Source organism: Pogona vitticeps, chromosome 3 (genome assembly GCF_051106095.1).
Source record: "Pogona vitticeps strain Pit_001003342236 chromosome 3, PviZW2.1, whole genome shotgun sequence".
Taxonomy (NCBI): domain Eukaryota; kingdom Metazoa; phylum Chordata; class Lepidosauria; order Squamata; family Agamidae; genus Pogona; species Pogona vitticeps.
Genome location: NC_135785.1, coordinates 36,528,096 through 36,544,235, shown reverse-complemented (window position 1 = coordinate 36,544,235; position 16,140 = coordinate 36,528,096). Strand labels below are relative to the sequence as shown.

At 38.3% G+C, this 16,140-nt stretch overlaps 1 protein-coding gene across 4 annotated transcripts in view; it reads left to right on the top strand.

Annotated features, from left to right (window-relative positions):
* Positions 1-15,899, top strand: part of ACSL3 (acyl-CoA synthetase long chain family member 3) — a 67,776-nt gene extending 51,877 nt beyond the window's left edge. For all 4 annotated transcript variants that reach the window (XM_072995971.2, XM_072995970.2, XM_078389210.1 and 1 more), the window contains exons 14-17: positions 6,289-6,480; positions 8,162-8,276; positions 9,972-10,129; positions 10,771-15,899. In XM_072995971.2, coding sequence (XP_072852072.1) covers positions 6,289-6,480; positions 8,162-8,276; positions 9,972-10,129; positions 10,771-10,934 — 629 coding nt within the window. In that variant the 3' untranslated portion in view covers positions 10,935-15,899. The remainder of the gene's footprint in view (positions 1-6,288; positions 6,481-8,161; positions 8,277-9,971; positions 10,130-10,770) is intronic.
* Positions 15,900-16,140: the final 241 nt, after the last annotated feature.

Here is a 16,140-nt window from a genome sequence, read left to right as displayed (position 1 = left end):
TCTCTTATATCACTCTGTAATCTGAACTGGAAATGGTAGTCTTGGTTATAGAGAATGTGCTCTTGGCACAAAATGAGGAAACATTTTCTCCCTCCCCTGAGGTCTCTTTCCATGCTAGAAGACTTCAGGGAGAGGAAGGATCAAAGGTGGCTGGGAACAGAGCACCAGCAAGCTAGTAGACCCATATAAAGTGGAACTTACCAGTTCCTTCTGTCACCTCAGAAAAAGAGTTTATTTAATGGCCTGAGTCCACTGTCACACTAGGGAAGAATATAGGGTGCTGTTAGAGTTCTGATGATTTTTCTGTTCAAGTTTCAGTCCAGTGCGTTTACTCTTATGGCCTCTGTTGATGCAGCCTGTTGTCCAACTGGAAAATAAATAAATAAATAAATAAATAAATAAATAAATAAATAAATAAATAAATAAATAAATAAATAAATAAATAAATAAATAAATAAATAAATAAATAAATGGTGTTGAATTACACCTTTACACATTGTCTGGACTTCAGTGTCTGTTAACAGAGTGACACGGTCAGGTTAGTGAATTTTTACCCGGCTCCCAGCATGTTGGCAGGAGACTAGTCTTTGACTTTTCTCATCCTCATTGGTTTTGTGTAGAGAACTTGCCCTGTGGTATGCACGCTACAGGTTTTGCATGTAAGCAACATGCGGATTAACCCGCAGCGCCACCATGTCCCCTGTTATCAAAGAACTGAATGACATATTTCTGTCCCAGGGCACCTGTCAGGGAACGGAGGCAGAGTAAAAAAAAGGAATTAGTTTGCAGATTATTTTTGTTAATTCTCACCCTTGTTGTAGGATGAATTACAGTTTTAATCTTTTTGTTTAGGTTCACACTCAAGCCCTGCTTTGCCTCAGTTTTCATAGGTCTTAGAGAGCATTTGTAATTACCACATCTGGATTATGATACAACATTCTTCATTATCCAGTTATTCTCTCATTAATCACAGCAGGGCAATCTTTTCGTCCTGATATTCAAATAATATTCAGGAGCATATAAGGATGACTACAAAGCAGAGCTTTGAATAAAAAAAAAACTTATTACTCATTACTTTTGAAAAGTAACTTAAGTGCTACTTGTTACTGAAAAAATAGTTCATTTTATTACTCATTGACAGTATGAATTTTAGTTACTTCCTAAATAATAAGATTAGCAATATTAAAATAACTGAAAATCCTCTCAAAAGCTCCCCCAAAAAATGTTTCAGGAAAAATGAATGAATGTTTCTTGTTAATTTATAAAAGCAGTAATATTAATGACATTACCAGTTGTTACTATGTGTTTCCATAAATAAGTAGAATCAATGCAGAGGTAAAGTGTTTTGTTCTATAACCATATTTCTTTGCAACTAGTTTTTAAACATATTGTGTGTGCTACTGTATATAGAAACTCTAAATAAAGTATCTGCAAAGAAAATTCAAGAAAAGAAATATTTTTACACATTACATTCTAAGCATTTAAAATTATTTCTCTATCCATCACATATTATTACTTCTGTTTAAAATTATGATATACACATTTTAAAATCTGCTAGATAAACAAATATTAAGGGAAATAACACAGAACAGTTTGTAGTTCTAAAAAATTTACTTCCCACATGTTAGCAAAGAATTTATCTACTTCAGAATAAACTATATTTGCTCATTTTTGTGTACTGTTGGATCTCACAATGGAAAGTTTGTGAGTCATTGTTAACTAGGTAAATGTAGAAAACTAGATTCAGTGGAATTTGCAGTGTGAGTGGTTTGTAATAGTACTGGATGCTGATGTGGAAGATATAAATTCAGTTTTTTAGCCCAAAATGGCTTCCAGGGTCACTGTGCATAGTAATCTCTGTGATGGGCTACCTTAAAAAAATAACAGCTTTTATTTGGCATAAACTTTGGTGTACTGAGAGCCACTTCAGATGCATATGAAGAAGTGAGCTAGTGTATAGAAGGAATTGTGTTAAATTAAACTTGTTAATAATGCTGCAAGACTCTACTGCTTTTTCTACACCAGCCTACCGATTAATATGGCTACCCCTCTGGAAATCTCTGTGTAAGAAAATGCATATGCATTATGACATGCATACTTTCCCATGTAGTTTGATATATGCGAAGGTGCCTCTTACCTCATCAGATGAAATTGGTGTTACAGGATTGAGGCTTGCACTTCTCCCTATACAAGAGTTGGACAATTAGTTTAAATTTCTAGTTGGAATTAACATTTGCTGTTATATCCATGCTGGCAAACCACATGGTTTGTGTTTCCTTCTGCAAACCACAGGCAAATTCTAGCTTATAAATCGGGCTTTCAGGCTTGTACAAATCGTATTTTCCCATCTGATATGTGTTATTTGGTCCATATATTTTAGAATCTTTTTGTGGCTTTGGAAGGATACAGTGAAATGTTTTGCATTGTAAACCACCCAAATAAGTTATGTAGCTATAATGAAAAGGACATATAAATATTACTTGCACTTAGACTGTAAAGGTACTTTCTTCATTTTCTTTCAAGTACTGAGCCTGGTGTATTAGTGGCTTGATATAGTTTATTGGCAAACCAAACAGATTATGACCATCATTATGGTCATCACAATATGCTGCCATAAGTAAAATGGTGTTAATGGCAGCAGCAAATTGCTTCTAACTGAGAAGTCAATCCTTATATTCTTTTTGGGTGGCCAGTAAGTTTTAGCTGATGAAAGAATAAAAAATGCTGTAGGATACTGCATACATGATTCACAGTTCAGCACTGAGAAAGATGCTGGCCTTAGCCACCGTGTACCAAAATGCAGTTCTCTAATAGAGTATATCTATGTAGATACCTGACTCTTCACTTCTTCAGTGTATTAGATTGTGGCCTCAGGAAGTACTATATGTAAATAAAGGATTATGGTGCATTTGAATAACACCATAATATCCAAAATACTATTAGCTTTATTATTGGAATAAATCTCTGGTGAATTGCCACACAAAGTTGTTGTTGTTTAGTTGTTAAGTCGTGTCCGACTCTTTGTGACCCCGTGGACCAGAGCACGCCAGGCCCTCCTCTCTTCCATTGCCTCCCAGAGTTCAGTCAAATTCATGTTGGTAGCTTCAATGACACTGTCCAACCATCTCGTCCTCTGTCGTGCCCTTCTCTTCTTGCCTTCACACTTTCCCAACATCAGAGTCTTTTGCAGGGAGTCTTCTCTTCTCGTGAGATGGCCAAAGTATTAGAGCCTCCGCTTCAGGATCTGTCCTTCCAGTGAGCACTCAGTGTTGATTTCCTATAGAAGGGATAGGTTTTTTTCTCCTTGCAGTTCAGGGCACTTTCAAGAGTCTCCTCCAGCACCACAATTCAAAAGCATCAATTCTTCGGCGGTCAGCCTTCTTTATGGTTCAGCTCTCACTTCCATACATTGCTACTGGAAAAGCCATAGTTTTGACTACGCTGATCTTCGTCAGCAAGGTGATGTCTCTGCTTTTTAAGATGCTGTCTAGGTTTGTCATTACTTTCCTCCCAAGAAGCAGGCGTCGTTTAATTTCATGACTGCTGTCACCATCTGCAGTGATCATGGAGGCAAAGAAAGTAAAATCTGTCACTGCCTCCATATCTTCCTGTTCTATTTGCCAGGAGGTGATGGGACCAGTGGCCATGATCTTGGTTTTTTTGATGTTAAGCTTCAGACCATTTTTTTTTTGCATTCTCCTCTTTCACCCTCATTCAGAGGTTCTTTAATTCTTCCTCACTTTCTGCCACCAGAGTGGTATCATCTACATATCTGAAGTTGTTGATATTTCTTCTGGCAACCTTAATTCCTGCTTGCGATTCCTCCAGTCCAGCCTTTCACATGATGTTTTCTGCATATAGGTTAAATGAGCAGGGAGACAATATACAGCCTTGTCGTACTCCTTTCCCAATTTTGAACCAATCAGTTGTTCCATATCCAGTTCTCACTGTTGCTTCCTGTCCCACATAGAGATTTCTCAGGAGATAGATAAGGTGGTCAGGCACTCCCATTTCTTTAAGAACTTGCCATAGTTTGCTGTGGTCCACACAGTCAAAGACTTTTGTGTAGACAATGAAGCAGAAGTAGATGTTTTTCTGGAACTTTCTGGCTTTCTCCATAATCCAGCGCATGTTAGCAATTTAGTCTCTAGTTCCTCTGCCCCTTCGAAATCCAGCTTGTACTTCTGGGAGTTCTTGGTCCACATATTGCTGAAGCCTACCTTGGAGGATTTTGAGCATAACTTTTCTAGCGTGTAAAATGAGTGCAATTGTACGGTAGTTGGAACATTCTTTGGCACTGCCCTTCTTTGGGATTGGGATTTAGACTGATCTTTTCCAGACCTCTGGCCACTGCTGAGTTTTCCAAACTTGCTGGCATATTGAGTGTAACACCTTAACATTGTCATCTTTTAAGATTTTAAATAGTTCAACTGGAATCCTATCACCTCCACTGGTGTTGTTGTTAGCCATGCTTTCTAAGGCCCACTTGACTTCATTCTCCAGGATGTCTGGCTCAAGGTTAGCAACTACACTATCTGGGTTATCTGGGACATCCAGATGTTTTTGAGTATAATTCCTTTGTGTATTCTTGCAACCTCTTCTTGATGTCTTCTGCTTCTGTTAGGTCCCTACCATTTTTGTCCTTTATCATGTTCATCTTTGCACAAAATGTTCCTTTAATATCTCCAATTTTCTTGAACGGATCTCTGGTTTTTCCTCTTCTGTTATTTTCCTCTATATCTTTACACTGTTCATTTAAGAAGGCCATCTTGTCTGCCCTTGATATTCTTTGGAAGTCAGCCTTTAATTTTCTGTAACTTTCCCTATCTTCCTTGCATTTTGTTTCCCTTTTCTGTTCTGCTATTTGTAAGGCCTCCTTGGAGAGCCACTTTACTTTCTTGCATTTCCTTTTCTTTGGTATGGTTTTTGTTGCTGCCTCCTGTACAAATCTAGTTCCTTAAATCTGTTCTTCACTTCCACTGTGTATTCATAAGGGATTTGGTTTAGATTATACCTGACTAGCCCAGTGGTTTTTCCTCCTTTCTTCTGTTTAAGCTTGAGTTTTGCTACAAGAAGCTGATGATCAGAGCCACAATCAGCTCCAGGTCTTGTTTTTGCTGACTGTATAGAGCTTCTCCATCTTTGGCTGCAGAGAATATAATCAACTGATTTCGATATTGCCCATCTGGTGATGTCCATGTGTAGAGTCGCCTCTTGTGTTTTTGGAAAAGAGTGTTTGTGATGACCAGCTTATTCTCTTGACAAAACTCTATTAGCCTTTGCCCTGTTTTGTTTTGAACTCCAAGGCCAAACTTCCCTGTTGTTCCTTTTATCTCTTGACTCTCTACTTTAGATTCCAGTCCCCTAAAAGGAGAAGAACATCATTCTTTGGTGTCAGTTCTAGAAGGTGTTGTAAGTCTTCATAGAACTGAAGCATCAGTGGTTGTTGCATAAACTTGGATTACTGTGATGTTGAAAGGTCTGCCTTAGATTCGTATTGAAATCATTCTATCATTTTTGAGATTATATCCCAGTATAACTTTTCCCACTCTTTTGTTGACTATGAGGTCTACTCCATTTCTTCTATGGGATTCTTGCCTACAATAGTAGATATGATGATCGTCTGAATTGAATTCGCCCATTCCCGTCTGTTTTAGTTCACTGACGCCCAGGATGTCAATGTTTATTCTTGCCATCTCCTGTTTGACCACATCCAGCTTACCAAGGTTCATAGAACTTACATTCCAGGTTCCTATGCAGTATTTTTCTTTGCAGCATCGGACTTTCCTTTCACTTCCAGGCATGTCCACAGCAGAGTGCCTTTCGGCTTTGGCCCAACCACTTCATTAGCTCTGGAGCTACTTGTACTTGTTCTCCGCTCTTCCTCAGTAGCATCTTGGATGCTTTCCGACCTGAGGGGCTCATCTTCCAGCGTCATGTCTTTTAGCCTTTTGTTTCTGTCCATGGAGTTTTCTTGGCAAAGATACTGGAGTGGCTTGCCAGTTCTTGCCCCAGGTGGATCGCATTTAGTCCGAACTCTCCAGTATGACCTGTCCATCTTGGGTGTCCCTGCATGGCATAGGACATAGCTTCTCTGAATTACTCAAGCCCCTTTGCCACGACTAGGCAGCAATCCGTGAAGTGGCACACAAAGTTACTATAGGTATTTGTTGTTGTATGTCAGTTGGATTACTTGATAAGTTTTTAGTCAATATGTTTTGCATTTAATTGTTCTGTATTTGAAAAATTCAGGATGACATTCTCAGTTTACTAAAATGTTTGTTACAGGTGGCTATTTTAACACAGATAAACCATATCCTAGAGGTGAGATTGTTATCGGAGGCCAAAACATAACAATGGGCTACTACAAAAATGAAGAGCGAACTCGGACAGATTTCATGGTGGATGAGAATGGACAGAGGTGGCTGTTTACTGGAGACATTGGAGAATTCCAAGCAGATGGGTCTTTAAAAATTATTGGTGAGTTAATCATAGTACATTTCACTCAGATATTTCACTGACATAATATCCGTTCATTCCAGTCTATAAGATTCTTCTGTTGTTATGGCCAGGCAGGTTTCTAGCCAAATTTGCGCAGCTGGGTTAAATGGTATTCTATAAAGCAATGCTAAAAGAGAGGGTGGCAGCACAAACAAAACATTTTAACTTTCAAATCAGGTTTTGAATTCCTCAAATAAATTTTAAGGCACCCATTTTTCTTATTTTAAATGAAATTTATCCTACCAACTTTTCTTTGTTTGGAGTAAACCCATCTTTTAGCTGATGAAATATTGGGGAAAAATTATAACTCTTTTGAGCATGCTCAGTTGAAGTTTATCAGTAAGGACAGTGGCTTCTTAAGTATTTCTTTGCCCTGATCTCTGCCAGTATCTCATTGGCTGAAAGAAGACAGCAAGAGAGATTTGGGCTTTGGGTCTTTTTGGTCTTAAATGGCCAGGCTCAGTCTGAAATAGATCTTGAAAACCTATGAAAGACTCAGTTTAATAATTGCAGTGAGGTGCTTGACAATGGTGGTGTGTGCGTGTGTGTGTGGGGGGGTAAGGATTCTAGCTACTCTTCTGGAATATTGTAAGAGGAGGTGAAGAAGCAAAGCAGAGAAGGGGGGAAAATAAATGAAGACCCATAAATAAATGAAGACCAATGAATGAATGAATGAATGAATGAATGAATGAATGAATGAATGAATGAATGAATGAATGAATGAATGAATGAATGAATGAATGAATGAATTATTTTGAAAGAGGGAAAATGGGAGGGAGGCAAGAGGCTGAAAAGCAAAGGAAGGAGAAGAGAAGAAGAGAGAGGAAAGGAATGAAGTCTGCCTTTTCTCCTTCCTGGTGGGGAGTTGTTCCCCACTTCCTTTCCTTAGCTTTGCAGGCTCCCTCTACCCCATGAGCTGTAGATACGAAGGAGTTCTGTGGTCTCAACAGATTAGCTGCGCATATTGTTTGATCCAGGGTTAACTGAGTTCATTCACCTACACACACTCCTAGAACAACAACTTCATAATGTGCATTTCCAAAGCAGAGGAACTAGCAGCATAAGTCATATCTGTGTAAGAGTTTTAAAAGCTGGGTATCCAGTGCACCTTCTTGCACCTTATACGCTAAGATGTTTTATTTGACATGACCACTCACTGATAGTGACCAGTATTATCATATGCATGCTAATAGAGCATAGTTCATTTAAACTTTTATGATACAGGGCAAAATAGAGAGAACACTGAAATGAAATTTTAATTTGGATTCATTGGGACGGATTCTTAAATAAACACACACACATATATGTTTTTGTCAATTCTAGTAGAAGAAGCAGAATCAAATGGAATTACATTATTAGATCCTGCTCTGTTTCTGGTAAACGTATAAATGCTCATGAATGTTATGTTGACACTGTATAGAATTTGTAACACAGGAACTTGCAGGACAATGTGAAATTACTAAACAAACTTTAAAAAACCCCACAAAATTGATTTAATTCATCTATCTACATGAAGTCTAGGTGATTAAATCACAGGTGCTCTGAAGTGGAAATAAGAGACAGGGTTATGGTTAGTCTAATGCTATGTACTTTTATTTAAAGTGTTCCAGTTATTAAATGCATATAATATTCACTTTTATTTTAATACCCCTTTCTGTAGATCGTAAAAAAGATCTTGTAAAACTTCAAGCGGGAGAATATGTTTCTCTGGGCAAAGTAGAAGCTGCTCTGAAGAATCTTCCATTGGTAGATAATATTTGTGTATATGCAAGCAGGTAAGATGGACATTATAATTTTTATTTCTCTGGGGTAGAGTAATGCATTGTGTTAGAGTCACATACTATATTCCAGGAACTTTTCTGTACTGTCTCTAAAAGATAGTCAAACATCTTGACTGTGTAGGATTTGACAAGACAATACATTTCTTTTGACTGCCACCAATGTTCCCTCTAATTTTCAATCCTGCTGCACGGGGGCCTCACCCCATGTGCGCGTGGGGGTGGAGTTTCATCTGAAACCCAGAAGTAAATGGGCATCAACACTGGCTGTGCTGCACAGTGCTGATAGAACTCTGTGTGTACGCACACACTTTAGAGGGAACATTGACTGCCACACATTACTAAATGTTAAACCAGTGCTGCCATTTTAAGATGGTTCTAAAGTATGTTCCAGAATAGAGATGGGCACAAACTTCGATTCAGAGGTTCATGCTGGTTCGTAAGCTTGGCACAATGGGTGCCACGTGTTCCCTTCCCCCACCAATGCCCCACTCACCAGCCACTGCACGCTCCTCTCCTCCTTCTCTTTGGCTGTTTAGCAAGTCCCTGGCAGGAGCACAGGGTTGCCTGTCCCGGCTCCTTGTCTGAGTGAGTGATCAGCTAAGGAGGTGGGGTAGGGGAGCTTATGCTCCTGCCGGGGACTGGCGGAAAAACCGAAGAGAAGGAGGAGAGGAACATACACCAGCTGGTGAGTAGGGGATCCAATTGGGGAAGGTGGGGGAAGGGAATGCGCAGCACCTGTGGTCCCATGCTCATGAACCAGCTCGAACTTCTGAACCGAGGTTCATGCCCATCTCTAGTCCAAAAATATAAATACTTTCTCATTTATGGGGTTGCTGGTGTTTGTTTTTGCCTTTCCTGAACCCAGTCATTGAATTCACTATAAAACCCCTCCTCTTTGAGCCTGGTTATCCATTACAACTGCTCTCATGTGAAGCTGACTCTTTGCAGTCAGAAGCTTTCCCACAACTATCTTACCAGACAAGAATAATTGAAGTAGCTTGAAGCCCCTGGTTTACCCATCACCTTTCCAAACCTTCTTACAAAGGAGGAAGAGCCCTGAGGAAATCAAAGGAGCAGGGAATAGCTTCTTGCCTGAGGGAAGAGGTCATGCTGCAGTCCGGCTAGGATTTCTGTTTGTTTGTTTAATCTTGTGGTTATTGTGGAAGAAGCAGTTAACTCTTCAAGCTAACTCTCAGTTTGCAAATCTGCACTGTTTCATATCTGCTGTAGCCTTCCTTCAAACAAACAAACAAAAGTTCATCCCATCAGCAAGGTGGAAAGTTTTTTCTTCCTTTGAGCAAGGAGGGGTATCCCTTTCTTTTTTTGCCAGGCGCCTCAAAGACTTACTCTCATAGCACCAAATTTTCTACAATCTTTCACAGTGCAATTCAGGGGCATAAAGCTGGGATAGTAATGTATCTGATGCATTCCTGAATGGTAGCTGTGTGGATGCTGAATGAATATTGTATATAACAAGGTGTTACAAATGGTCTGGCAGAGCCTATAGGAAGTATAAACTTGCTATCTTCATTAGTCTCACTGCAGCAAAATTAATGTTTGTGGCATTTATTTATAGGGAAAGGTTTAGGAGAACAATGTGATGAAAGATATTGTAGTCAAATTGCATAAAACAGAGTGCAAATTCCTATTAAATTGAATGTATGTTTACTTTCCCACCACCACCTCAAGTTTTCACTCTTACGTGATTGGATTTCTTGTGCCAAACCATAAAGAACTTAAAGAGTTAGCACGAAAGAAAGGATTTAAAGGAAACTTGGAAGAGATATGCAATAGCGCGGAAATGGAAAAAGAAGTACAAAAGATTTTAGCTGAGGCTGCTATGACAGGTAAGGAAAGAACAAATTACCGCTTTTTAAAAAAAATTGTGTTGCCTTTGTGAAAATAAATAGTAAAAAATGCAGAGGTACTATGGATTAACAAAATAATTAAACAATATAAAGGATCTTCTTAAGATTCTAGATTTGTTTTCTTTACCCCAAGGGTTGGGGAATTTTTAAAACAAATCCTAGGAGCATAAGAAGTGGCCTGTTGCATCTGTCCAAAGGTCCATCTTTTCTAGCATCCTGTTTCCCACACTAGCCAACCAGATGCTTCCGGGAAGCAGACAAAGAAACAGCCTCCCCCTGCTGTTACTTTCCAGTAATTGGTATTCATAGACATATTGCCTTTGAAACTGGATGGTCCAAAAAACCATCACAGTTAGAGCTTGGAAATGTTACTTTGGGACTTTGACTCTCAGATTGCCTCAGCCAACGTGGCTATTAACCATGTTAGCTGGGATATTATGGGAGTTATAGTCCAAAACGTTTCCAAGCTCTGCTTATGACCACAATCCACCAATATGCCCATCTATCAATATTTTAAAGAGACTGCTTGTAGAGAAGCTGTCTTTTACCAGTCCCAGCTTTACAGAATTCTTCTTTAAGTATAATTTATCTCCTGACATTGTCTCTTTCACTTGTTCTAGCTAATCTGGAGAAATTTGAAGTCCCACTCAAAATTCGGTTGAGCCCTGAACCTTGGACCCCAGAAATGGGCTTGGTGACAGATGCCTTCAAACTAAAACGTAAAGAGCTTACCGCATACTACCAGGAAGATATTAATCGAATGTATGGAACAAAAGTAAAATAATTCCTCTTTCTCCCCTGTTTCTTCTTCTTTTTTTGCACCACTTTGCTAAGGTGAGCTCAGATCAAATAGGAAATACTTGAATCACACGTCTCATCCCTTGGGACCAACATAAAAACATCTTTACACACTTTCAGATTATGCTGTTTACTTCTGATACTATCAACATCTTTAACTGGCAGGATTAGTAAAATGTTAAGACAGCAAACCTATGTCTGTCTCCCCCCCCCCCTCAGTTTCCTCTGCTACGTTGTCAGTGTGTGTATACTCCTCAGAATCCTTTTGGGCTAAGATGATTTTGAAGCCTCAAGTTTTTAAACCTGATTTATAAATCCTGTATAATGTTCTGTTTGTAACTTTTCAAAATTTGATTATATAGTGGGAGAACCTGGCTGTGAAAGAAATGATTAGTGGGAGGGGGGCTTTTTTACATATGTATTTAAATATTAAAAAGGTATCAATGTGAAATTATGTACAAACGAAATGACTTCTAGGTGAAAAATCATTGTTGGCCAGAAAACCAGATTATTTGTTGCTGTGCAATTGTTTTGTATAAAATTGCAAGAGAAATAGTCTGACATTCTGACTTGTGAAATAACAGCTGAAGTATGTGCCTGACAGTTTCCTCCTACATATAAATTTTATTTTTATCTGAAATAAGGAAAAATTCGTCATGGCAAAGCACTGTATATAGATGAGCATACCTGCAAAACAAGCTGCACTGATGCTTTATTCATACAAAGTATGCTCTAACACAGCAGATGTTACACCTGTGAATAATCTGTCTAATGGAGGTTGTTCACTCTTCAAACTGTATTGCGGCCATTTTGTAAAGAAATTAAATTGTTAAAACTAGTGAAAACTCAGTTTTAAATGAATTGCATTCTGACTGGCAGTGTCCTTTTCCAAAATGGAACTTTTTTGTTTATTTTATTTGCATTACCATTCAGGCTTCCTTTCTTTGTACTGTGTGTGAGTGTGTGCGTGTGTGAATCACCATTTACAATCCAGTTCAAGCCTAGCTTAAGCCCCAAAGTTTTGAATATAGACTATTGTGAGCTTTTGCTGTGTGAGCCTTGCCAAAATGAGTCTGTGCCTCCTTGAGAGACAAGGAGTGGTGGCTTGTGCACTTGAAGAACATTTTCAGTGTGCTGATGTCCATTTGTATGCTTTGTCTGCCTCATTGTCATGGATGCTTATGGAAGTGAAGTAACCGATTGTTGGAATCCTTTTCATGAGCACAGTTACTCTATAAAACCCATCAATTTTCATAAAAACATTCTGACTGGAGTCATTTTTGGTTGGATGTTTCTTTCTGAATTCCATTGTATAGGCTATTAAAAACAACTGTGAATCTTTTGGGTCCAAGTGGTCCCAGAAGATTGTACGTATGTATGTTCTGGTCTCTGTGAAAGCTGAAACAAACTAACAGCTGATGAGTGATGAGCATACCTGAATTTTCTGTCTGACTTCCAAGAGACGAAGCCACAACTTTGTATGTCCATCTGAACTTCATTGAATTCCAAATCATGATGATGTGTCAAAAGTATTGTGTAAAATCTGAATTTGGAAAAATGTACAAATTCCTTTACTCACCAAATAACAATATAATATTAAAAATATATTGTTGTGGTCAGCCCAAGAGTATGAAAAAAATGCATTGGTAAACATTAGTTTTTGCTAATGGGAAAACGGCTTTAACTTGAAAGACTGTACTTGCTAGTAAAAATTACAAAAACTGCAGTCTGGCTCCATATTTTGGCAGTAGAGCCTTAGATATATAAAAACACTTGAACACTCTACAGCCAACTATAATCATTTTGAAACTCATTGGTTTCTATGGAGGATTAGGCCCTTGCTTGCTTCTGTCTGATGAGAATCAAATTTACCATTTTATCTTAATTAGAAAAATGTTTGAAATGTATTTAGAGTGGTTTTTTCTCCCTTCAACAGTTTGTGAATGGGCAGGGGTGTCACTCCCTCAAACCGAAGGAGGAATAATTTCCTTTCCCCAATCCTTAAGCTGTCTCTGCTTTTTTCCTAATATGAATTGTGTTTCAAAGTGTCAAGTATGCTATTTATCGTTCATAAATCTAGTTGATGCCCTGAAATATTTTTTGTATTCTTCTGGAATTTCACCCATAAAATTAGGCTGTGCATTTGATTTCCTATCTTGAGAATGTTATCTGCTTAAACTGATGAATAAATTTGGTTGCTTGAGTTACCAAAAACTGAAAAGGTGTGAGATTCCATAGTCACATCAAAATTCAAAAGGGTTTGTCGTTTTTTTAAATTCCCTATGGATATAATAATAATAAAAAAACCTACAGCCAGTATCTTAATGGATTCTACTGATCAGAAAGTCTGTGATATGTGGGATTGTGCCACTTGTGCAAGGGCTGACATTGCAGAAACAAAGATCTCTATGAAGAAAACCCACCCTCTACTTGCTGCTGGCAGCGTTGATGCAACAGTGACAAAAAATTCCGCATTGTTGCACTGGTGGGATTTTCTGCTCTTTGAAAGTCCAGTAGGATAGTGGCCAATGCATTTATGTCAGTTCAGGAGAGAGAATTTACTTTAGAAGCAATGTTTGCTTCTTCAGTGGCTGAATGTCATGGAAACAGAGTTTCTTTAAAGTGCTAATGTATACAGTTCTTTAATAATTTGGCAGATACAATTTGTAATACCATTTATAACCAGAATCTCTTTTTAGTTATTTACTGTTTCTATGGTTTATGTCCCTGTCACTAATACTGTGGGAGGTTTTTAATTGATACTAGCACCACAACTTTGAGTGTTCTCCCAGTAGGGCAGCATTTTGAACATCGTTGTCCATGCTCTGCAGAAGGAAAACTGTACAGAATAAATGTCTCCATTCATTGTAAATGAACCAAAGGGCCTAACCTTGTTTTGTGGTCTGTCTCATGATTTCCATTGACTGGTGTTCATGCTTGTTGGTTCCTCATGCTTTTTAGATTCAGGTATTAAGGCGGAGAACCAAAGTGAAAAGACTATGGGCCATAAGCAGTCCACCAAATTAAGATGCAGTAGTTGCTTGCACTTTTTTCTCTTTTTCTTTGAACTGTGAGCATTCTCTCATGCCTCTAGCTGTATGCTTTGCTGGCTGCTCTACAGGGAGACAGGAAGGTAGAAGAGAGTGTTAAAGTAGGAATTTTAAAAAGCAGCCAGATTTGGAAATGCATTTTTTGTAACTTCTAAACCTTAAAGGCTTGCTAATAAAAGAGGATCTTGTAAATTGAAGATTAATACCGACTGAAAGCTGCAGGAGGCCTTACTTGTCAGATGTATGTAACGGTCTTTGAGTTTTATTAATAAAAAGCAGCTGTGGGATGCTTCTGTTATGAGCAGATAGAGGGAAAGTCCATTCTACTATTTCCCTCTCCAGTCCTTTTCTGCTTAGAGTTCCTAGTTTTCTTATCTCTGGATAGAAAAGACTTTTGTAAAGTAGCAGGGCAAACCTCCTGTGGAAGTGGGCAAAGTGTCCAGATGTTGGACTAAGATTCCTGCCAACCTGCCCAGCATAGCCAACAGCAAGGAATGCTAGCAGTGCATCAACTTCTGGAGGGCTCCCCTTTGTAGACCTCTGCTTTTCTGGGAAAATAGCTGGAGGAGCAAAGATTTAGTAGATCGTTCCCCTTACGTTCCTTTGCTTAAGACCACCATATCTTGCAGTTATCTTTCTCAGTTTTTCAGAAAACCAGGAGATAGTTACACACAGCTCCTCAAGTCTATGTGGTGAGTGCTTAACATCTGAGCTCACTCACCGTTCCCAATGGAAAGAAGTAGTTCTGAATGACTAATTGTAGCATTGAAGGTGTTGAAGGCCACATTTCTGTCCCCCTCTTGCTGTGGGGGCTGTACTTCACCATATTGCAATTCCATGTTGCTGCCATGAGTGGCAAATAATAACTAAATCAAGGTCATTGTAGGTTTTTCTTGTCTTCCCATAAAATCCATCACCACAACAATGCAATTGTCCCATGAGATCGGATTTGTCGAAAAGCATTTTGGTTCTCTTAACCTAGTAAGACTGAGGAAGTAAAAGTGAACTAAAATCTGTCGAACGTTTCAGGGCTTAAATCTAAACTTATTTGGCCCTAGATATTGTGTAAAATTTGCAGCAAGGAGAAACATCTGTTGTGTGTGTAAATGGATTTGAAACAAATTGTTGCTGTTGTTTCCATTCAACTTTCATTCCTTTCACCAAGACTTGTTAGCTCCATGCAAATTCCATCAAAAGCGTAATGCAGCAGTGATTGTACCTTTTATGTCAGGAAACACTGTTCAGTGATCTTCCTGATGCTGTTGCTATTGCAGTTTACAGATAATACATCTATTTACCTCAAGGGAAAGCTGTCTTTTTAGCAGTAAAATACTTTGCTGAAGTTAAAGCTAAAAGCAGTGTGCAATTAAAATGAAGTCTATAAATTTACTATGGGCTTCCACTTTTTAATAAAGATAAGAAAAATGTTTGGAGTTGGAATTCAAAGGTTCCATCTTACAAAGCTTGAGAATTCATACAGCAAATTTAATATAATAGAAACCTTTAGAAAATAACTGTTTGCTGCAAAAATGCACAAGCTTGGTTTTTTCTTCCTGCTTTAGACTTCCACTTCACTCACTTGACTATGTTTAAGTAAGTGTGATGTATGTGTTCTTCTAGGCTTGTGAGAAAATTGTTTGGATCTGTTGTCTTCTACATGGCAAAGGAAGGAACTTTGAAAGAGGCTGTACACATATTTAGACCATGCTGAAAATGTAACTGGATGGCCAGTTGTTTGTTATAGTAATTGGTTATTTAATGTAAATTCATTAATCTTGGTTGTTATTCTGAACTGCCTGAAAATGTGTCTATCATAACTGAGTTATATTGTATGATTTATTTATTTGTAATTGGACATTTACACTTCAAAAATAAAATTAAACTTGAGTTTCACAAGTTAATTTGTTTCCTATCTTGTTTACTTCTAAGATTTTGACTCTTAAGGGCCTTGAGCAGAGTATTTTATTCATATCAGATAATTGCCGCTCAAAGCAGTTTAGCCCTGGTGTGATTGGGTTCATTCAAAACTTGGAGCAGTTCCACTGCTTTGGCAGGAAATGATGACTGAGACCTGTCTGAAACGTTAACATCTTCAACTTTATTACCTTGGTGTTTCTACAATTACTTCAGTTGGGTAAAAAT